This window comes from Malaclemys terrapin, chromosome 1 (genome assembly GCF_027887155.1).
Source record: "Malaclemys terrapin pileata isolate rMalTer1 chromosome 1, rMalTer1.hap1, whole genome shotgun sequence".
Classification (NCBI taxonomy): Eukaryota; Metazoa; Chordata; order Testudines; family Emydidae; genus Malaclemys; species Malaclemys terrapin.
In genome coordinates this window covers 319,696,478-319,720,327 of record NC_071505.1, presented here as the reverse complement: position 1 = coordinate 319,720,327, position 23,850 = coordinate 319,696,478, and the positions used below count along the sequence as shown (strand labels likewise).

The 23,850-nt window shown below is 39.2% G+C and overlaps 1 protein-coding gene across 3 annotated transcripts; it reads right to left on the bottom strand.

Moving 5' to 3' along the window:
- Window positions 1-4,189: 4,189 nt before the first annotated feature.
- Window positions 4,190-21,983, bottom strand: DCUN1D5 (defective in cullin neddylation 1 domain containing 5). Of its 3 annotated transcripts, XM_054015570.1 has the most exons (8): window positions 21,628-21,981; window positions 19,153-19,244; window positions 16,179-16,249; window positions 15,576-15,667; window positions 9,866-9,974; window positions 9,678-9,782; window positions 8,808-8,910; window positions 4,190-7,999 (listed from the first exon to the last, which is right to left on the bottom strand). In XM_054015570.1, the coding sequence occupies exons 1-8, from the start codon at window positions 21,705-21,707 to the stop codon at window positions 7,944-7,946; spliced, it is 708 nt and encodes a 235-aa protein (XP_053871545.1). In that variant the 5' UTR covers window positions 21,708-21,981; the 3' UTR covers window positions 4,190-7,943. The 3 variants fall into 3 exon arrangements, with proteins under 3 accessions (XP_053871545.1, XP_053871546.1, XP_053871547.1); XM_054015571.1 differs by lacking the exon at window positions 8,808-8,910 and having other exon boundaries at window positions 21,628-21,983; XM_054015572.1 differs by lacking the exon at window positions 19,153-19,244 and having other exon boundaries at window positions 21,628-21,978.
- Between the last annotated feature and the right edge of the window lie 1,867 nt (window positions 21,984-23,850).

The following is a 23,850-nucleotide window of genomic DNA, read 5'->3' as shown; positions in this document are numbered from 1 at the left end:
TAGATCCAGTCAAAGATGTATTTTAGTCATTTCTGGTTTAAATTGAGATCCCTTCCCTTTATAACTCACTTATCCTCCGCCATTCCCAAGTCAAGGGTCGTATATACTGACCTAATAGCATATCTTGAAAACTTGACTACATTTATTTCAGAAGCATTTTGGCTGTAGAGCAGTGTTACTGATCAATTCACTATGGCAATTCAGAAAGCACTTGCAGTATCTTGTTGTGGTTTCTCATTCCCGGAGAGGTTTTCCACTTAGCTACAGCATTGTAGCCACTGTGTTTCAAAACATAGTATACACTGTGTTCTTCACTCCAGTTGCTTTACATTAACACCTGGAGAAAGTTTGTGCCTTTTCTCCTGTGCCCTTTAGTGAGAAAACATGCCCTTGATTTTAAATATATTTAATATAATGCATTTCAGTTTAAAACATGTTTGATTTTAGAGGACATTCACTGTTGTTCTGCGTATGATTAATGTGTGCCCTTACATGAACTATGTCTCTACAAGATCCTATATAGATGTAAGCAGAGTCTGAATGAACTCTGCCCTGACGTAGTGGTGAGCTGTGGAAAAGGACTTCAGGGGCTTATCTCATTTGCATGGACACACCCACCCTGCCTAGGTGCTCGGCATGATGGGATTGCTTGCCCAAATGATCACTTGTGGCTGGTGTTGGATCCCTAGTCTCCTTGTTATCAGGGTAGGAGTAATAAAGAGTTGTTATCCTTGTTGTGTGAACCGAGGGCAGCAGAACTATACTTGGCATGCCCTGATGGAGGGACTCATCCCCAACTGAATGGCACTCGCTAGGCAGGGAACATGGGTTCCAAAGCCCAGTGAGTTGAGAGAGGGTGGGGATGGGTATGTATATGTGGTGACGGTGGCAATGTTTAAGGGTCCTAGACACAATTTCACCCTTTCCATGGTATAATAAAAAAGCTAATTTAGGCTCAATTGAGAATCTTGTTACATGCTGCAGAGCTGAAATCACTGATACTTACTTAGTTCTACTTTGAGAGAGTGTCTCTATTGCAAGAGACTGCCCAGTATGCACCAGCAGTGAGGCTCCCCACTAACAGCTGAAATCACTGAGATTTGTGTTAAGTGATGGGCCCTGAAGATATCTTGGCGAGTGGCCAGTCCAAGGGGGGCTGGTGGAGAGCAAAGCCCTGCAGAGAGCCGTGCCAATTGGTTGGTGGCCCAACGAGCAAGTGCCCAAGCAGTGGAGCATGTAAAGTGCTTCCTTACCCTCCCCATTCCACCCAGGGTGGGAGGTGAACTCTGCGGATGAACCTCTGAACTCTGGGGCTGCACTGGCCAAGGACAGCAATTGTGAGTGGGGTGCAGAGAAGGGACGGGCACGTTAAAGGGACTTTTGGGTTGCTGGACTTAAGACCTGAGGGGAAAAGGACACTGCCCAACTTAGTTGGGGGTTGGTCTTTTGTTCATGGTTTATGTTTATGAAACCTAGTTGTGGTGTTTTCCCAAATTAATGCAGAGTTACTTCCCTCCTTTTAGTAAAAGTTTTTGCTTCACTTAGACTCTGTGCTTGTGAAAGGGGAAGTATTGCCTCTTCGAGGCGCCGAGGGGGTGGTGTATAATTGTCCCAGGTCACTGGGTAGGGGCTCGAGCCAGTTTTGTGTGGTATTGTTGAAAAGGAACCCCTAGATACTGAACCTGGCCCTTGTTGCTGCTGGCTCCACCTGGCAGAAAGGTTACATATATATTTAAAAAAACAACAACCCCCTCAACCCTGGACTAATAAATTCTTTCATGAAGCAGAAACATTGGTAAAGGGCTTTGGCATGTAAATATCTTGGTAGTTCATTCCATGTCAGTAATAATTATTAACTCCCTAAGAGAATTGTTATGTTTGGCATTACTGGTTCCATGGCAACATTTTCCACAGCTCAATGTGTAGTCCTTATATCGGAGAGCCGCATCTGAGCAAAAAAGGCATTTTAAGTCAGGGGTTAGAGAATGAACATCACAAAATACTATCAAAGCCCTAAACCAGATCTTATTACAGAACCATTCAAATACAGGGAAAGTACCATTTTGCATTAAGGGGCAAATGCACAAGGTCCATTTGGGCCCTGGGAAGATCCAGGGGAAGGAATCTCCCTTTCCCTCTCAGGCTACATAGATGGCTAGGGCAGCCTCTGCATCTAGTGTGCTACTTTTATAGGGGGAAGAAGGAACATTCACATAATGCAAATCCCCTGACCTCATTTCTTGCTCTCCCCACCTTCAAACACCCCATGTGTTGTTCCCCTTGCAGCTAAACTCTGTATAGGACAGGGACCGGCAACCTTTGGCATGCAGCTCGCCAGGGTAAGCACCCTGGCAGGCAAGGGCCAGTTTGTTTACTTGCTGCGTCCGCAGCTTCGGCCGATCGCGGCTCCCACTGGCCGCAGTTTGCCACTCCGGGTCAATGGAGGCTGTGGGAAGCGGTGCGGGCCAAGGGATGTGCTGGCCACTGCTTCCCACAGCCCCCATTTATTTTTCATCCCTCCACCCTGGATAGAGCACTTCAGGCTCCTGTGCTATTAGTACTGCACAATGAAAGTTAAACTTCTAAAACCCTAGGACTAAGTTATTCGACCTTGATTTTTGATAGTTTTCCCTACACCATTATACTATTATTTCTACTATTTCTGATACTGTGTCATAGTTTAATGCTGTTTTCAATTAAAATATTTGGTAAATTTAGCTAAATTAAGAAATGTATTGATTAGAGAATTTCTTTCAGTGGTATTGTTTAAAGTTCTTATGTGTTTCACAAAAGGGATAACACTTCCTTTACTAAATTTAGCTGCGAAACAATTCTTTCAGCTGAAATTTCTTGAGTATTGGAGCTGTTTGTGTTCTTTTCACAGTACGAAGCTTCCTGCGAACAGAATTCCACTTTAAAAATTATGTACTTTTTTTTTCCCCCTCAAATCCTTAATAACTACAAACCATACTGGCTGTTGCAATTATTGTACATTTGAATGTTGCTGAATTCAACCTATGGAATAATCCCCATTAGAAGGCTTACCCATATGTAGGAGATGAACAGAAATAAATGCCTCAGTATTATATGAGACAGAATTCAAACCAGCTGGAAATAATATATTCTTTAAATATTTGACTAGATTAAAATTATATATGTTTTCAATTTCCTACCCTCCTTTTTTTGAACATCAATAATTTGAGGGAGAGATGTAGATCCAGTCCAAAAAAAAGAAAAAATATTTAACAAACTTATTTCAAAAAATGTTTACCTGTTGTTTTTTTTAAAATCTGAAATTCAATCAAATGAAAGTTACATGCATGTATTGAAAGAATAATAGATACCCTCCCTACACACACTACATTTTAAATGTAAGAAGCAAATGTTATTCCTCCTCTGGTAATCTTTAACCCTAACATGAATGGCTGAAGAAATACTTCAATTTCAATTTGGATAGGGTGCCAGGGGATGGGAGGCAGTAGTGTACTTGATGCCCACAATTTGTCAAAATTATTGAGCTGTGCAGGATTTTCTCTAAAAGTCAATATATTAGTGTATGTCTAGCCCCAGCCATGTCCTATTACCTTAAGCAATATGCAAGTGTCTATTGTAAGATAGAATGAAGGTGCCAACGTAACATACAGCAGGAATTAATGTGCTAGTCATGCAAGATCTTTGTTGTCCTAAAGGTTGTTTTTGAAACTATATGTACAAATTGGTCAGAATCTTGAGGAGGCAGATAATCAAATGTTTCTAACTCAGCCAGATGGCTGGATCCTTGTTTCAATTCCTCCCTGGAGTAGACACTAAAAGGGTACATGGGAAAGTGCACTGAAAAACATGGCATGATAGAATGGTAATCAGATGAAGTGTTCCTTTTCCAGGGTGGAAGCTGGGGCTGCTTGTTGCAAAAGGTATCTGGTCCAGAAAGTGATACATATGGGATGATTATTAGCAGCACTTGTAGAGACAATAATTGTTGTCTAGTAACAGTTTACTCTGATTAAGTGCCTGCTACAGAAGTTGACATGTCACTTTGGTGCTCTTATTTGAGAGCAAATCTCTATTCTCCAGCAATTCAGGCAGAGACAGAAGTTATTCAGTAAAGCTGTGTTTTAGCACGATGTTGTACATTTGATTTTAAACACAGTGGAATATACACAAATGAATAACTGATAAAGAGGCACCATGACAGAAGCAGGAACAGATTTTCTGCCCTACTACGTAAGTTATCTTTATTCTTTATTTTTAACAAGGCCAAACTTAGACAAGTTTGTACATTTTGCACAAAACTATTCACTAGCTTTGAAAACAAAATACATCAGAAACATTAGTTAAATTTATGGTCCCTGTTGAAAATTGCATGTTGTCATCACTACCAGTAATTCTACTTAAAGACTTTGGAAAGGTGAAACAAGGATATCCAAGAAATAACAAACAGTTCAAATATGGACTATGACATACCCCCTTCTAACAATGTGACCTATAACAAGTTTGTATCTATATTAATCAAATCCTAATGTAAACAATTCCACCATATAAACAAGTGAAATTACAAAGTCATATTAGGAAAGGAGTAGATGCTTAAATGGTAAAGTTAAATACGATACAAAGAGCTAACATAGGTCCCAATTTTGCAAACACATATGCATGTTTAACTTTATGCTTAAGTAAGTGAACTTTATGCACAAGCATAAAGTTAGGCATGTGAATAAGTGTTTGCATTATATGAATATATAGCTAACCCTTTAATTACTAAGACTTTTAAATGGGTCAAATCTTTAAATAGATGAACTATTAACCTCCTCACTCTGAACATTTCTTTTTAAAAAAAAATAAATATGAACTGTTATGAAATAAGAAAATTATACATTACCCACACAAGGCATATAAAAAGGAACTATCTGAAAACATAAGAACTGAGGGGGAGTTTTCTATTTAGAATACCACAGAAGAGACACCATTATCATCAGGTTTTGGAAGACACAATATATTTTATTCCACTTACATTTCTTTGCTTTTATTGTCATAAATGTGACAATGCATTTTACTTGTGAACTCTTTTTTTAATATAATGAAAACATTGTTGTAGATTTTTAATCCATTGATTGAAATGCTCCTGAGCAAAGCAAAACTAAATTCTGAGGCTAAAGCATTCAGATAGACTCAGATTTGGCTTGTGGACATGGACATACAGGTGAGGAAATACATTAGTAGCCTTTTTGGCACTTATCTGCAATAAGATGTAGAGAGGTTTAAGTACTCTCCCCTCCAACAAAACAGATAAAGTGACAAGTCCACATTTAAACTGTGTAAGCCAGTAGTTCACATTTAAAGAACAAGCCCGACTGCAGTTATGAGCACAAAAACATACCTTTAAAAACCTGCTTCTGTTTTATTCAATTTGAAAAATTATACTGATTTTTTTAAAAGTCTAAATACATTCATTCCCAGGCTAAGTAGTTATACATTAATTCATATGATTTTTAATCACACACAATCAAGTTATAAATCCCTGAAATATGGATTTATTAGAGGAATACTGACAAAAACTTCAGAGATATAAAGACACTCTGATATATCAATTTGTATCGCAACATTAAGTATTTAAACACCTGGGCATTGGCAGATGCACCACTCTGTTTCACACTATTACCACCTCCTAGGACCATCTTGTTTAAACAGAATTCACAATAGTTCTCAATTACTTACAAGGATAATTTTTTTTACACTACAAACAGTTAATGTCTTAACCTATATTCCAAGACTTTTGGAAAAAAGAGTTAAATCTTTCTGAGCCTCACAGGGTCTGAACACTCTCCCGGCAATGATATCCTTGCTTAACTTCAAGAATTCATTTCATGTTTTGCTTCTTCCAACAGTTCAAGGCACCCACATAGCAGTTTTTGTTCTTCCTTAGAACTTTTTCTGGTGCATACTGCTCCCACATACCTTATAACTCTTGCTCTGTCAATGCATTCTGGGACTGCTGAAATAACTCTCAAAGGACTTGGCACTGCTTCTCTGCAGGAGATATAGGGTAATTTGCAAACAAAAGGCACGGTGTTGTGGATGAAATTAGAAGTACCAGCAAATACAGAATGTGTGGCTTTCATATTTGGGAGACAACGTTGTAGACTGCACACATCAGCTGGACTTAAGCAAAGGTCTTTTTTCTAAAAGGCCTGAAAAATGCTTAGGACAACTGTAGTGTGTGTGTGGAGATGAGCTACTGTATAAGCATAGCAAGCTCAAAGTGTTTCAATGTCTTTTGCAATGCTTCTTCACTTGGACAGAGCCATAAAAGAAGTGTAAATCTACAGTATAAAGTGACCCCTATAAGACTGCTCATGGGACAGCATTGGCTGTCATTGTCTCCTGCACCTTGAACAATAGGTAAATCTAGAAAGAGTAGTAACATTTCTCTACTGTAGAACAACAAGAACATGGAGACACTATTTCCCCCCCTTTTGTCTACTGTAAATTATTTACTGAAGCCAGGAAAAAAAGTTACATCAGGTATGAGTTTTCCTGGTCTTTCCTGAGCCTGGATAGAATGTGTGCAAAACAGTTATCACTTCCCTGAGGCAAAGATCTTCAAGTCACAGCTAGCGTAGTCCCTGCCCCAAGGAGCACACTATGTTTTTTATTTTTTGCATTTACAGCATTTGGCACAATGGGGCCTTGATCACTGATTGGAGTTGTGTGGTTCTACTACAGTATAAGTAATAATATAATAAGGCAGGGGTCACAAATGCTTCATTCCCTCACTCATCCCAGACTTCCACATTTTCTCACTAAATTCCTCTCCCTCTTCTTCACGAGTATGCCAAGACTTCAATGTGGCATCCATCTTCACTGATAGGAAAGTATAGTGATACCATTCCCCCAGATTTAAATGCTGTGAGCTGGTATCAGATGCCAAAATGAGGCAATGGAAAGCAGTTATAGGGATCAATACAGGAGTAACTGGGGGAAATGTAATGGTTTGCGATATACAGGAGGTCAAATTAGATGATCTAATGGTCCCTTCTGGCCTTAAATATATTTAAAAAAAAACCTTCAGGGAGCAACAGTTAAGAGGATCACCTTTGTGAATGCGTCTAGTCCACTGTATAAGAATCTAAATTAGCCTTGTAGCCAAGTCATCAGGTGTTCCCAGCTTTCCCTTTTAAAATATAAATTGCACTTTTCACTCAAAGCAATCCAGAGACTAAACTGTGGTAAGAATGTCCAGCTGCCTTGTTGTACCAAACAGTATTAACGTTAGTACCGTTTGATATACAAGTGACTATTTTCTAGCTATACAGCATATGGAGCCATGCACATTTGACTTTTTTAAAATGGCCATGCCTTTAAATGATACAGCCCTGACTGAGTAGTGGAGAAAAATGAATTTTTAAGGCCTTTGTCTCCACCTGGAGATGAATGTTGTGGCACAACCCATGTCTGATACTAGTATGCAAACGAATAATACACCACCTGGAGCTTAAGATCAACAGTCATTCCGTCTAACTTGTATCACACAAGACAATCATACCATCAGCATACTACAGTGCCAGTTAAAAAAAACCCACACAACTCAGAGCAAAGGGCATTTCTGAGAAAATAAAATCTGAAAAGTTTTGAATTTCAAAAATAGACACCACACTCATGGGACATCCTTCACTTTTAGGCCTTTGTCACAAATCTGGATCTTTATTGTTCTGAAATAAATGCTATAAACATAAGACTCAAAAACAAACTCCAACTTTCAGTCTCAGAAGAGGTGTGGTTCAATGCCCATATCACATGTAACAAGAAAACTTCCTTTAAAAAAAAAAGGAAAAAAAAAAATCACTGTAAAGTCTTTCATAAGCATGAAAATGCAACCCTTGGTTTTGTCTCATTAGTTTGTATAGAGGTGGGCATCAAAAAATTCTGCATTTTCTTCAAAGTTCTTGCTATGACACTTGACGAACTTTTTGCCACTCAACAAATTCATCAAGGAGAACGGGCCCTGGAAATAGCAATGTTCAAAGTTACACAATGCAAAGCCTTTAAAAACTACTTTTTAGTCTCCTCTTGAACTATAAAGGCTAAATCATTTAGTCTAGGTAGTGTTCAGTGTCAATTATTATGATCAAATGTTTATGAAGAATTTAAGATAACTAAAATTATACCACACCAAAAACTGATGAATGAGAGTTGTATTTAGGGGCTGGAGAAGGTGAAGTTTTGTTTGTTTGTTTTTTAAAATAAAGCATTTGACAGTTTGAGTAGATTTTATTAAATTAGTAAGATGATATTAAATTAACATCTTAATAGAGCTATGCTACAAACCAGGCTAAAGAATTCCCTTTTGCTAAAGATTTCAAAATTGCATGCTGTTGTCTAGAATAAGGAGCAATATGCCTTATTCAATAAAAATGTAATATACTTGACTGTACTTTAGCTCTGGCTGGAAGAAAACCACAGATCATTCCCCAAGGATGGGAAACTATGTTGCCTCAGTTTAACTGGAGCCCAGCATTCATTGGCTCAAAAGAGAGGTTGTGTCCAAACCCTGGTTGTCATGTAGCAGCTGAACACAATGGATCAGATCCTCAGCTCCTGTAAATTGGTACAGCTGCGTGTGCTTCAAGGGAGTTACAGCAATTAACAACTGCTGATGATCTGGCCTGTTGCTTGTAAGCCATTGGGCCAGTTTTTCTTTAGGTTTATTCTAAATTATAAGTTTCCTTTCATGGAATTTAAATTTATTCCTCCATTCTGGGAACTGGAAATATTGAAACTACACCTGAATAAACAATGTTATGAACACTTACATGCACCATCTTCATCGTAGTTGCTAAGATCTGCATGCACAGTTCTGCTGAATTCTAACACATTGTACCACTGATCCTTGTTCATAACTCTATACTTTGATTGCTAAGAAAAATAAAAAAATATTTAATCAGGGAATCTGATAAAAATATGTCTAATTTTTAGTATTTCTAGAGTCGTCTTGAGTTATTTCCCAATGTATGCAATTCCATTACTGGATACTAACATCCATTATTTCATCAATTCACAAGATGCCCATCAAATTGGTATCTAAGGGCATATAACACCAGCTGAAAAAACAAATAGAAGATTAGGGGGGATATATTCTGCAACCCTCTGCAGAAGCCAGAGAGTTTCTCTGAGGAAACTGGTTGTGAATAGTATCCAGAAGATAAAATATCAGGAGAATCTAGTGGCTGTTATTGAGAAGCGTGGACAATAGGGTATATTTTACATCTTGCCCTGAATCAAATTCAACAAGGGATTCTCCTTCCCTCCAGGCTATGAGCTAAAGTAGAGTCCCCAAAGATACTCACTTTGGGTCATGTAGTGGCTTAAGTGGTAGAGAGGCACATTTAACTCCAAGTTTACCTTTTCGATATGAGAAGAAAGAAATTTCAGCTACTTATATTACAGCTCACTTTGGCTTGGGAGGGTGCAGAGGATAGGAAAAAGAAGTTCTCCTTTGAAATATACAGAAGCTATTACTGTTTCATTATGTGTCAATCAAGGTGCAATGGAGGAGCAATATAGCTGTACCCTCACACAGAGGTGCACAATCCTCAAAACCTCTTCTTACAGCAGCACACTGTAATGTCACCCTCCAGACAGCTGAGACAATTTATTTTTTAAAACAATAACAGAGTGCATACCTCCAAGTACTGATAAAATACTGAGAACAGTGGCCATGTTCTTCCAAGCAAAAGCGCTAACATAGATTTTGCAGTATCAATATCAAGACTTCGCTGGTCTTTATCCTAAAATTACAAAGAAAGGAGCACTTAGGAAAAATTGATAAAGGAACTTGTACTCAAATGTTCTAATGATCAGACAGACTTACCCTTGCAAAATCAAAGGCATATCTGTAGATATTCTTAAAGGATGAAATGTCATTCAGTTGTGACCGCAAAAAATCAAACTTACTCTGTAACTTTTCTGTGCAGTCACACCTTAAACAAAACCAAATAAATAATGTTAAATAAATAATAAATAATAAATAATAATAAAAAAAACATTATATGCAAGGGTCAAGTTTGCGCCTATTATAAATATGCTTGCAGAGGGTAATATAGACCTGTTTTTCAGAAGCATTCACCATTCACAAATCACTGACATTCCGGATGCTCAGGCCATGTAAAAGGACTTTCGTTTACCAAGTACACAGTTTAAATTCACTTCTTGTACTATTCAAAGTACAACCTTTTAAATTACCAAGGACCAGATTCTGCCAGCTTACTTGTTTAGTATCATAGAATATCAGGGCTGGAAGGGACCTCAGGAGGTCATCTAGTCCAACCCCCTGCTCAAAGCAGGAATAATCCCCAGACAGATTTTTGCCCCGATCCCTAAGTGGCCCCCTCAAGGATTGAACTCACAACCCTGGGTTTAGCAAGCCAATGCTTACTCTGCAAGTATTTCAAGCCTTATGGAGTAAGGTACCGTTCAGTGTCAGTAAGTGCAAAATCTAGCTGTAAGTAAAGACTTTATGCTGCACAACTTGCATATACAAAATTTTCATTAGTTATACATATGTAAGAGTTGCAGGATTGCTCAAGCACTATGCAAAATATCCTAGAGCCTCTTTTATATGACTTAACTGAAAGCTGAGAGCAAATACCACAGCATGAACTGCTCAGTGCCCATTAAACTGGGACTGGCAGAAAAAAGTGGTTCACAAATTACAGAACAGAATTTACAAGTATAAAAATTATTGCTCATGAAATTGGCTCCGTCAAAAATGGCACAGAATGGGTAATTTTCACCTGTGGATCCCACTGTAGGGATTCACTTCAAAGAAGAGCAGTTGGTTATATTAACTCTGCACTCCATTGGGGTTCTATTGCAGGGGTTATATCTGAAAGAGAGGCCATTAGGAATCTTGCAGTGCATGTTGCTGAGATGATGTGCCTCCTTCCCAACCAGCATCTCCTACTTTGGGTTGTGTTGGCTCACTCTATGCCTCCCAGGGGAAGAATACTGCTGACATTTTGCTCTGTCACAACTTCTACCTGGCAGACTTTTTGCTGCTGGTGGAGGGCACTAGCAACTACACAAAATGGCACAGGCCCTGGGCCAAATCTGTAGAGTGCAAAGAAGATCAGTCCTCACTAAATAATAAAATAATTAAATTGTACATACACATTACAAAAATTATTAGTTTTACACTTAACACTTAACCTCAACCCTGCCTTATTTGTTTTGTAAAATATGGTGAGCCTCTACATAAATAATAACAAGATCTAAATTAGTTCAGTTTTTATTTATCCTCCCAGGAAAGCCTGAACCATGTATTTGTCAACTTTCACTCTGGACACTTGTCCCTAAATTTGAATACAATAGAGTTAAATTTAAAATAAAACCAAGTTGCATACACAACAAGCCTGTCTCTTTCATTGTTGGAACCTTTGTCCTGACATTAACTGAAATATAACAAATATGTCTGCAATACATATAGGTATGCAATATGTAAGCCAATATAATGCCAAGAATGAGTGGTACTTTGACTTCTATTTTGGGGTCTACGTAAGGCAGACTCCACATAGAAAATGCCATAATAATCATTGTCCATCGGCTGAGTATCCTGCCTTTAATGATACCTGATGTGTCAGAGGAAAGTAGACACCTTGCACGGAGATGAGAACCTGGATTTTTGGACAAAAGCAGTCTGTCACCAAGTTCTCATTGGTTACTTATCTACCAGATTTTTTAAAAAAAGAACAAAAAATAAAGCTTTATGCTAGTGTGTCCAGTACTCCCACAAAACGAAATACCACCACCCATATCATAAAACTCCAAGGTTTAAATGGTACTGACATATATATGCTTTATTTGAGACATTTTTTTTCCACCTGCAAGGGAGAGAGAAGGCCTCTCTGCAGCTCCCACCTCCAATTGATGATCAACTCCAATGGCTGATTCAACTGAACAGAAGTGCACTGAGGACTGAATCCATGCTGCCTGTTTCTCCAGTCATGTAAAGAAGCAGTCCCTTCAACTTCTTCCAAATTATTAGTGGGAGTAGCAGAGAAGCACATCTTTGTTGCACTAGAGGTCCCACAATGTCAGATGATCAACTGAATGAAATAACTGGTGGAAGGTTTCATTTACGGTACATTAAACTTACTACTTCCTGTTGGGCTTTAGAAGAAGGGAAGGAGAGGTGATGATGCGGAGGAATTAAGCAGGAAGGAAAGTTAAATGATGCTCATAAGAACATAAGAATGGCCATAATGGGTCAGACCTATTGTCCATCTAGCCCAGTACACAGTACCCTGGCTTCGGACAGTGGCTAGTGCCAGATACTTCAGAGGGAATGAACAGAACAGAGCAATTTCAATTGATCCGTCTTCTGTCATCCAATCCTAGTTTCTGGCAGTTGGAGGTTAAGGGGCACACAGACCATGGGGCTGTCTTGCTGAACCATCTTGACTAATAGCTATTGATGTAGCTATCCTCCATGAACTTAACTAATTTTTTTTTTTAAAACAGTTATACTTTCACAACATCCCCTGGCAATAAATTCCCTAAGTTGACTGTACGTTGTGTGAAGAAGTACTTCCTTATATTTGTTTTAAACCTGCTGCCTATTAATTTCATTTGGTGACCACAGATTCTTATGGTATGTGAAGGGGTAAACAACACTTTTTAATTCATTTTCTCCACACCATTCATGATGTTATAGAGGTCTATCATATCACCCCTTAGTCATATCTTCTCTAGGCTGAAGAGTTCCTGTCTTTTTTCGTCTCTACTCATATGGAAGCTACTCCATACCCCAATCATTTTTGTAGCTCTTCTTTGTACCTTTTCCACTTTTAATATATATATATTTTTGAGATGGAATGATCAGAACTGCACACAGTATTCAGGGTGTGGGTGTATCATGGATTTATATAGTGGCATGATGATATTTTCTGTCTTATTATCTATCCCTTTCCTAATGGCTCCTAACATGCTCTTAGCTTTTTTTGACTGCTGCTGCACACTGAGCGGATGTTTTTAAAGAACTATCCACAATGACTCTAAGATCTCTTTCTTGAGTGGTAACAGCTAATTTAGACCCCCATCATGTTGTAAATTCAGTTGGGATTATGTTTTCCAATGTACATTACTTTGCACTTAACATGGAATTTCCTCTGCCATTTTGTTGCCCAGTCACCCAGTTTTGTGAGATTCCTTTGCAACTCTTTGAAGTCAATTTTGGATTTAACGATCTTGAGTAATTTTGTATCATCTGCAAACTTTGCCATCTCACTGTTTACCTGCTTTTCCAGATCATTTATGAATCTGTTGAACAGTTCAGGTCCCAGTACTGATCCTTGCAGGATGCCACTATTTACCATTTTCCATTGTGAAAACGGACCATTTATTCCTACCCTTTGGATCCTATCTTTTAACCAATTACTGATCCATGAGAGGGCCCTTCCCTCTTATCCCATGACTGCTTAGTTTGCTTAAGAGCCTTCGGTGTAGGACCCTGTCAAAGACTTTCTGAAAGTCCAAGTACACTACATCAACTGGATCACCATTTTCCACATGCTTGTTGACACCCTCAAAGAATTCTAACAGGCATGATTTCTCTTTATAAATTATTAACTCTTCCCCAACATATTTTGTTATCTGGGTCTGATTGTTCAGTTCTTTACTATAGTTTTAACCAATTTTCTTGGTACTGAAATTAGTCTTACTAGCCTATAATTGCCAGGATTGCCCCGGAGCCTTTTTTAAAAATCAGTTTTACATTATCTATCTTCCAATCATCTCGTACAGAGACTGATTTAAGAGATAAGTTACATATCACAGTTAGTAGTTCTGATTACCACCTGGTCCTGGTGACTTCTTATTGTTTTATTTATAAAGGAAAAAAGGAGAACCAACGATTCAAAGGAAAGGAGTTGTCAATAAGTTTCCGTTAAAACAACAATCGAAGTATTAAAAAGGGAAGGACTAAAATAACTATGGTTAAAAACAAAGAAAAGAGACAGAGTTAAAAAGGGTGAAAGTTACATACGGAATTAAATTTAATTAAAATCCCAGATTTTAATTCCTCTTCTTCCATGTAAATTTCTAGGTAGAATATAAGATCTCTGAGGCAAGAAACCGTCGTCTTGCACATCTACAAAGCCCACTTTTGGACAAAATATAAGTAATTGCATACAAAAAACCTAGTATGTTAAAATTATTATTTAGGTTGCATAGTAAATCACTCCAAAGTTAGGAAATGTTAGATGTATAGTTGCACAAGTAACCTTAATTTTGCCCTCTTGTGCGTCCATCCTGTGCACTGACTGAGGCAGAGGTCCTGTGAAAAAAATAGTATGTAATCATGTAATTAAAGACTGTATCAAAATACATATACACAAGGGATTGAATTAAGGTTGAAGAGGCAACTGTAAGTCTGGCATTTCCTAACTTTGGAGTGCTTGACTTTGCAACCTAAATAACATTCTTTTGACAGTTTTTTGTATGTAATTTCTTAAAAAGTTCTTTAAAAAAAATTAAACAAAAAGAGGGGAAGCTAGGGGGGTTCCTGCCCCATGGGATGCCCTTCGAGGTCCAGTGGGAAAATGAGCTGCTGGGTCCAGGTGGATTTACAGAGTGGACCCCCATCTGACTCTCTCTTCCCCAGCACTCACTGGGAAGTGGAGAATCCTGTCCCATGTGACACCCTTGCAGGGAGCATAGGCTACTGGGGTCATGTGCCAGATCAGGGGGGTGAGCCCAGCTTTCTTTTCCCCAAACTACAGCTGCTCTGGCACCTTCCTAGCATCTCCATTACAGTGTGTGCTGTTGTTGCCGTAGCAGCCCAGCCTTAGAATGTTCACATTTAGTTATTATCTTGGCATGTTGTCAAAAGTTTCCTGAGCAACAGAGAGAAAGAAAGGAAACCCTGATTTCACTAGTATCTCGGCAAAAAGCTGGATGGAATTTCATGAGAGAAAGGAAAGACATCTCTAGCCTCAGGATTTTTCCACTGACAATATCAAAGACCTGCGAACAATGGAGATATGAGAGCTTCTCAAAGAATGGTCCCAAGAATCCTTTACAATGGAAAGCATTAGGCAATGTAAACATAGGTGTCATTTCCAGCCCCTCGCCTATAATAATAAAGATGACTGACAGCAATAGAGACTGGATATTGAAATCCTCTATCCACTGAGTTGGTGTAGGATGCAATAATGCAAATTTCCCCATATTGCCCACCAATATACCTCAACACTGGTATATCTCCATATCCACTCACTCGTGTGTCTGCTGACTAGGATGACATTTCAAGGTATGATTTTTGCTAAGTGAACATTAGTTTATTAGGGTCTGAAACAAGACCACCAATTCATTTCAGAGAAATCATTAAATTGCTGATTTGATGGCATATGTCTAGTACTCCCAGGGACTGACTGGGGCCAGGTTTGAATTGGAGACCTATGTGCAAAAGGTGCTATATTTTATCATCAGTCCTGCATACTATCTAGAAATTGAAAGAAGGGCAATTAATAGCTGCTTCCTCAAACACAAATTTGAACATGCTATCATGTATAAAAAACTCTTACTGTAACGAGGTCATCCCCTTTAACCATTCTTCCTTGGTAAAAAATCCCATGCTTTCAGCCTCTAATTTCCAGGCTAAAACTAACATAATAATCTGAGGGAAAAAAGAAAGGAAAATGTTAGTATACAAAGAAGACAATATTTACAACTATAATTTACAAATGGATATCTAGATGTTTATGAAGAACATCTAAAACATTCAAATAATTAAGTGATTGTGCTACAGACTTAAAGGATTCCAAAATGTGAAATGTAGGTAAATTAGTTGAATTCTGTGTGACAATCTTTCCCTAATCCTACATTTCAGAAAATAAAGTATATCTATTCTTTTTAAAATAAACTTAGTTGACACACTTAAAAAAAAACAAACAACAACAAAAAAAACCAAAAAAAAAAAAAAAAAAACCCAAAACAAAACAAAAAAAAAACCAAAAAACCACAAACCTCCCTAATTGTAACCTTGAGAATACAGGAAAAAGCCCCCATAATTAAGAAGCCACAACACTTTCCCCTTTCACTTATTGAAGTTTAAATTTAGTCTTATGCAAAAAAGTTCATCAATTTATTTACTTAAATTTCCATTAATGTTCAGCAGTAAAACCTACGTTTTCAGGTTCAACACCAATGTCTTCACAGAACTTTTCCATTCCCTCTGGCCCTACAACTTCATCAGGACCTTCAAAACCAAAAAGAAATCAGTCTAAGTTATATAACATTCAAATTACAATCATTGCTAATTTTGGTTACATACATAAAAACAAGAGATATTAAATAAAAGATTACATTTGAGAACTGACACAGAATTACAGCATTACTTGTATCTATAGCCTTTGTGGTAGAAAATGACCCTATCTGTATCGCAGGGGGAAGATGAAAAGTAAAGAGTACCAGTTATCACTTACAAAGTATCCTCAAAGGCTATTTGATAACTCAGCCATCTTCAACATGCTTTGACCTACTCAACAAAGCCCTACAACAGCTATTTTGTCAAGGAAAGCATTCACTGAGGCCAAGTAGCTATTGTTTTTATTATTATTTTTTAAGTACTGCTGAGATGGTTTAAGACTAAATTTTCAGGGGAGGAATCAAGTTATATGAAATTAATTATTTACCAATTAATAACTGTCCATAGCCTCAGTTTAGCTGATAATTTAGCATTTTGGATGTAATTTTATAATAAATAACAATAGTGTGATAACATTAAATGTATTACATAGCATCTAAGGATGAACTTGCTGGGATTGTTATGCTTGGTTTTATGCTATATGCTGCCCCTTTGTATAATAAAGCCTCTGACAAGCAGCAAACTTGGCATCGTATTAAAAAAACCACATACAGACATATTCTGGGGTTTATCCATTGCATTGTTGCTATGATCCTCTTCCTGATACTTCAGATATTTCTGATGAGTTTGTTCCAACAATTACTCCAACCGGGCTATTAACAAAGCTGGATGGACACATGTTGTTGGAATGTCTATTTACTTTACATACCATTTTGCTAGGTCCTGGATAATTACTTAGGTATCTGCTAAAACAGCATGTTACCAAACTACAAAAGGGTGCATGTTATGTTTTTGGGACAACTATGGTAATTTTGCAAATTACTACTTTTTGGGGTACACGGTTGGCGTTGGAGGGGATGAGAGAGACCTATACTTTTCCATGCATTATAGCCATCTTAAATTAGCAGTATCATGGCTATGATCCTGAATCAGAACTCATTTTAAAAAACTGGTAATTCTGCTGATTAATGGAATTAGAGCCATAGTCAATTCTGAATATTAAAAGTTATTTCCTTTTCAGGTAATGCGTGCTATTGGCAGACAGGAAAGTGAATCTGGTTTGCAGAGCACAACCACTGGTTTATGGATCTAGTACAAGGTAGCACACTGCTGTCCAAGTACATGGTTTTCTTGAGCATGGAATATATTTAATAGTTGAGCATTCAATCCTGAAACTGTTACAAATATGAGGAACTTTCCTTTACAATTAACAGCCCCATTGACTTCAATGGAACTACTTAGTGTGTTTGCACGATCAGACACTTAGCACTTTGTAAAGGACACTATGTGTGAAATCCATTCAATGGGTTGCAACTTCATTGTTGTTACAGTTTTTTCCTCTCTACATAATATATTTTTAAAAAAGATTACATGTTTAGATTAGAAGAGAAATCATTTAATTGTATCCTTAAAAACATTTAGTCCACTGGTTAATATGCAATGATAAATAAATTAATTTTTTTTAAATATAGAAGATAAATTCACATAGTTCAAGACCCTATAAAATAAAACTGCAAATTGTACATCAATTTAGATTTCATAAAAGCACTATGAATTTAATGACCAAAAGTCCTTGAGATTGAAATCCTCTACTTTTCCACTGGAAAAATGTGGCAGAGCCCAGGCTAATCTGCCTCAAATGTAGTTTGGAGAGGCCACTGCTAGGGGTGAGAAGGTAGTTCACTTCTAAGCTTCTCAGCTGAGACTATCAAAAAAAGTGTTAATTGGTATCAGTTGTGATATGGATACTCGATCCAATTCCTAGTGGACAAAACCAACTCATTTCACATGTGCTAGCGAACAGTAATGACTTAAACCATTTAGGATGAATTTTAATCAGTAATGTAGAGAAGTTGTCAAGTATGGGAGGTAGTTGTGTTAGTCTGTATCCACAAAAACAAGAAGGAGTCTGGTGGCAACTTAAAGACTAACAGATTTATTTGGGAATAAGCTTTCATGGATCTGAAGAAGTGGTTTTTTACCCATGAAAGCTTATGCCCAAATAAATGTTAGTCTTTAAGGTTCCACCGGACTCCTTGTTGTTTTTCTAGAGAAGAAGGGCTCTGTAAACATTAACAATTTCCTAAGGCCCAATTTCTAACTGTTTAGTAGTAAATAAGCAGCAAAAAGTGCTTAACAAATTACACAAAACACACTGAGGTTTTTGTTAAACTGAGTGATCAGCTGCACAGCAGGCTTAATGTATAAAAAGGTAACTTTCTTTAACGTTTAAAACAAATCTTTTCTGTTTGTGGGGTCCGTTTGTTGTCATAAATTAAAGCAAAAATTTAGGGTACAGTATTATGAACTAATGCACAGTGTTACTGAATGACCCTCCCCATTATGTTTTAAACAACAAAATTTAGTCATGCAAAAGATAATTAGATGTTATTTCACTGTCTGGAGAATCTTTTCGTTTTTACTGTGTTTTGTTTTCCCCGAATCAATAGGAAGGACACTTGTTTGGCTTCTGGATAACCACTGTGTACAATGCAACACAGCTGCATTATTTTAAATAAGGCCACAGTAAGTAATAAGCCTTAGGAGTACTGATCAAGTAGAAGAGGAGGAGGAGGAGATGGGAAAGAGATGTGGGTTCTAAAGAAGTTAGAGGGATACTTTTTAGCTGGAAACATAATTGTACAAGAAACACCAATTCATGTGTCTTATGGCCTATTTATTCAGAAAACATTAAATGGGAAAAAACAAGTGTTAATTTTTTAAAATTTATTATTAGCTTGTTAATTTCAAACAAACCCATATGATTTTAAACATGTCTGTAGTTACTTCCATACCTGCATATTCATAAAACCAAGCCAGGCACTTCTTGCTTGAAAAATGCTCCTCTCCACTTATCACTTTACCAGAGGCTTGCGATCTGCAATAGCTTATAAAAATACACATGCCTAAAATGTTACATCCACTGTTCCTCATTTTTTAGAAATGACTATTTTCTATTAAGTTCCAAATACTTTATTACTAGTCAGAACTAAACCAAAAAATGTCTTCATGAACAATCAGCATATATGGAATTTGTTTTAGTGGTAGCAGTTTGATACAGTACTTCACATAAATTCTATGCATTGATAAGAGTTGTAGTTAGTTCTCTCACACTGCCAAATTTATGACAAATATTCCTTGTCCAATATTTAAAAATACTACTAGTTTGCAAGAGCACAAAATATGTGGTCTGTCAAAATATCAATGCAACAGCAATAGCTTTTATGTTGTCAGCCAAATATTTAAACCTGAGTGCCTAGTTAGGCTTCAAAATCCATAATTAAATATCCTAATGTAAGTGGCCTGATTTTTCAGAAGTGTTGAGCACCCACAAATTCCACGTAAGGGGAACCACAGAGTTCCGCACCTTTGAGAGTCACACTATTTTTATTTACATATAGTAATTTGAAAAAATTTGTTCTCTTTTTCTAATGTAAACATGTTTATATCATCACATATCCTATAAATGGGCATGCACAGTGTGTCTGGATGCCAGAGAAAATAATAACAATAAACAATCCATGGTAAATCCATTAATTTTACACACACACAATATGTAGACAGTAAAGATCAGGTTCTGCTCTTGCGTATGTGCACTAAACCCCAATGACTTCATTGTGACGTGCAAATGTGTATGAGGTAAAATCTGTACAGTCCATCATTCTACATAGATTACACTTTATAACCTACATTTCTTTCAATTAAAAGTGGTCACATAATCTTTAACAAACTATAACACCTTTAGAAAGTCTTCTTTCAAACTTAGAAGACATCCTTTTACATTATTAAAATTATTAGTTTATGTACTAATGAGGTAAAAACTGACATTAAAAGAGGATTTGGAATTATGCAATTCCTTCATGGCAACTTTAAAATGAGACGTGTTAAACGAGAAAAGAAGGTTCCAATGCTCTGAGGTGCTGGGCACATTTATCACCTAATAAAACACTGCAAAATTCACTGGGAGTTCAGGACATTCAGCACTTTGTAAATCAGGTCTTAAATGACAAGCTCCATTTAACGCTATGCTGAAGAAAAGCATCTATCAATTTGAGATTAAAAATGTAAATAATTAGGAAGAAACAAAGCCATACAGTGAGTTTTGGTTATTTTCCCCCTAGTTTAATAACTTTTTTAAAACACTGGACCTGATACAGAACATTAGAGCATTCCACTGCTAACCTTTTGCCATGGTGAAAACTGACTACTCCATTCATATTCTTTGTTTTCTGTCTTTTAGCAAATTGCTAATCCATGACAATCCTTTGCTTTTCACCCCATAGCTACTAAATTTCCTCTTGTGAGAAACTTGTCAAAGGCTTCTTGGAAGTCCTGATAACTTCAGTCAGTTGGTTCTCTTCCACTCACTATTTTACTGAAATGCTCAAATAATTCTAACAGATTAGAGAGGCACAATTTCCCTTTACAGAAACTATACTGGTTAGTTCCTATTATATTTTGTTCAGATGGGTGTATTATAACGTTTAATTGTTGCTCTAATCTGTTTATCTGGTAGTGAAGCACAAGTGGCCTTTGAAGCAGATCTCTGGTATATTCATTCATTTTAATGAGATGCTTCTCACTTGTTTTGAGTATTCTAGGCTTCCTTGTTTTGTTGTGAATCCTGCTGCCCTACTCCCATTCTGCTACACATACTGTAACCTAACCTAGAGATTATGGGTACTATGAAACCCAGCCTCCCAGATCTACAGAACAGCAAGTGTGATGCAGTGGGTTTGAACAAGGAGACAGATATTGGGAGCAACCCAAGCTCCATAGTAAATGGCACAGTTATGCAAAATAGAACAGGAAAGAGAGGCAGGGTTGTAAGCTAGTCCCCTCAAGCTTGTTGAACAAGCCAAACATGGAGGCCATGCCACAACATGCAAGATGTGTCTGTGACCCCATTATGTTATGTCAAGCTGTCACTGTACTATGTGCTGCACTGAATGGCTGGGCCGCCCTGCTCCGATACAACACCCCGTATCAGAGCAACAGGACGGCATGTGTCAATATGCCAACACGCCATGACACCATGGGATGTCGCAGCCAACTGATGTCGCGACGTGAGGACACGTGTCGCCAAGCCACAGCACGTTTCAGATCCACTCTGAGCTGTGACAGCAGGTCTCGGTGTCACCCGCCCTGGGGCACCAACACGTGCCCAGGGGCACCGTGCAGCGCTGACACCCCGCTGCCCAGCAACGCCGCCCCCACGCCGCAGCCTAGCGACGCCGCAGCAGGGACCACGGGGGGCGGGGATACGGTACCTGCCCAGTTTACATTTCTTGAGGCCGGTCTCATCCGCTGCCGCCGCCGCCGCGGATTTTCTTTTCTTCTTCACCGGCATCTTCCTGCCTCGGGGAGCGGGAGGGGCCGCCCCGCTGCAGGCAGCCGGGGCCCTCAGGCGCGTCCCCCCAGGGCACAGCCCCAGGCGCCTCGTGGGGACGAGGAGAGGAGCCCCGTGTTCCCCTCCCCGCACAAGCCGCCCGGGCCTCGCCGCTGGCGGCTGCTTCTGCCCCGGCAGGGAAAGTGCGTGTCCCGCTACGGGCGGGTAAGGAGGGACCCGGCGGCGCGACCCGGACGCAGACGGCAGGACGAGAGCAGGAAGTGACAGAATCGCGGGGGGCGGGACTAACAGCGAGGGGCGGGTCCAATGCTGGTGCCTGACACACCCACCCCCGCGCGCACACACTCCTCTTAGCGCCCCACGCGGGCCGGGGCGGGGCGGGGCGGGGCTGAGCGTAGCGAGCTGCGCTGCGGGCGCTATGTCCGCGCGCGCGAAGCTGCATAACTGACCCGTCCGGGCCGCCTTCCCCCGCTGCCCGGCCTCAGAGGTGCTCCCCGCACGCCGGACCCGTGAGACAGTCCCTTTCTCTGGACGTTCCCCGGCCCATGATGAGTCTTTTTGCCTTGTTCACCCTCCCGGCCAGCAGCGGTAGCCAGTTCCATGCATGGACCCCTCCCCTTAAACACACACATCAAGTTCTCCAACAGTCAGCAGGTCCCTGTCCTGAACCCTGAACTGCTTCCCTTTCCCAGGTAGCGTCCCTCCCGGGATCTACCATCCTGCCCTGATACCCAGCAGCGATCTCCTGGAATACTCATCGCCCGGGGCAGCTCCTCCTCAGACAGCTTCCCTGGCTGGACAACTTTCCCACACTCAGGACATCGCCCCACCCTGGGCTGTATGTGTGAGACACCAGACTAGTCGCAGCCTCTGCTTTTCCCTGCATCTATCACCAGCAGCCTGCTGACTCCTTGATGGATAGCGCTGTCAATGGAGCAGTCCCCTGGTGGTTTTGGCTAGCTGGTGGTGCGGCGGAGGGGAGTGGCTGTGCAAGAGAGGTGGGGCAAAGTGGAGACACGTGATGTTGAAGGGGCACAGTAGAATGTAACAGTAAACAGTGGAGTTACATTGTGAGTGGGGGTTAAGAAATAAAGTTGTTCAGTTTCACAGCAACACTCATGTATGTCACAGCCTTATAATATAGGGTCAGAAGTAAACTAAACCTTTCACAAAACCAAAGCAAAGGAAGTTCCTAAATCCTTCAGCCTGGATGGGAGTTGGACAAAGACAGGATAAAATGTTTCCAAACTTTTCTGAAAGCCTATAGAGTTACTGAGAAACTGGAAAGGGTGAAATCCTTCATATTGCTACATGTGATAGCCCTATAGGCACTGGGGGTCTACTAGTGCAGTGGTTTTCAAACTTTGTTTTTATTTGCAGACCCCTAAAAATTTTTGAATGGAGGTGTGGACCTCTTTAGAGATCTTAGCCATAGTCTTCAGATCCTCAGGGGGTCTGCGGACCACAGGTTGAAAACCACTTTTCTGTGGTAACGACAGCCTTTTGCGGACTCCTTAGACCTACTTTCTGGACTTCCAGGAGTCCACAGTCCACAGGTTGAAAACCACTGTGCTAGTGGTAAGATTTAAGGGAATGGGAAACCGCTAGACCAGTGGTTCTAAACCCAATCAGCACACAGCTGAGGCCCATGTGACATTCTCAGGGCCATAGAGGGAGTATATATATTGTGTTGCTCACATAACATATAGAGAGCTGCATATGTGGCCCACAATGGTAAATAGGTTAAGAACCACTAGGTGCTAGACAAAGTCATGCAAAAATTTCAAGAATACTGTGATACATCCAAGAATGTCACAGAGGAAAGTAACATTTTCTTTACAAGAAACTAGTTTCTGGGTCAGATTATACAGTATTATTAATGTATTTACGTTTTAATATGCATGCTTTGATTTATGTCTATGTGGTATCTTGTATTATTTACCTGGAAAATGGTAATGTAAAAATTTGTTAAAATCGCCATCTTGAATGGTGTCTAGTTGTTTGGCAGCCATGTTGACTACTCTTCTCTTTGGAACTTTGGTGCCCTTTTGTTTGAGTTTGGCGATCTTTTGTGGAAAAGCGGGAAAAGGACTGGTCAGGTAGTCACTAATCTGCTTAGAGACTAGAGGATATAAAAGCCCCC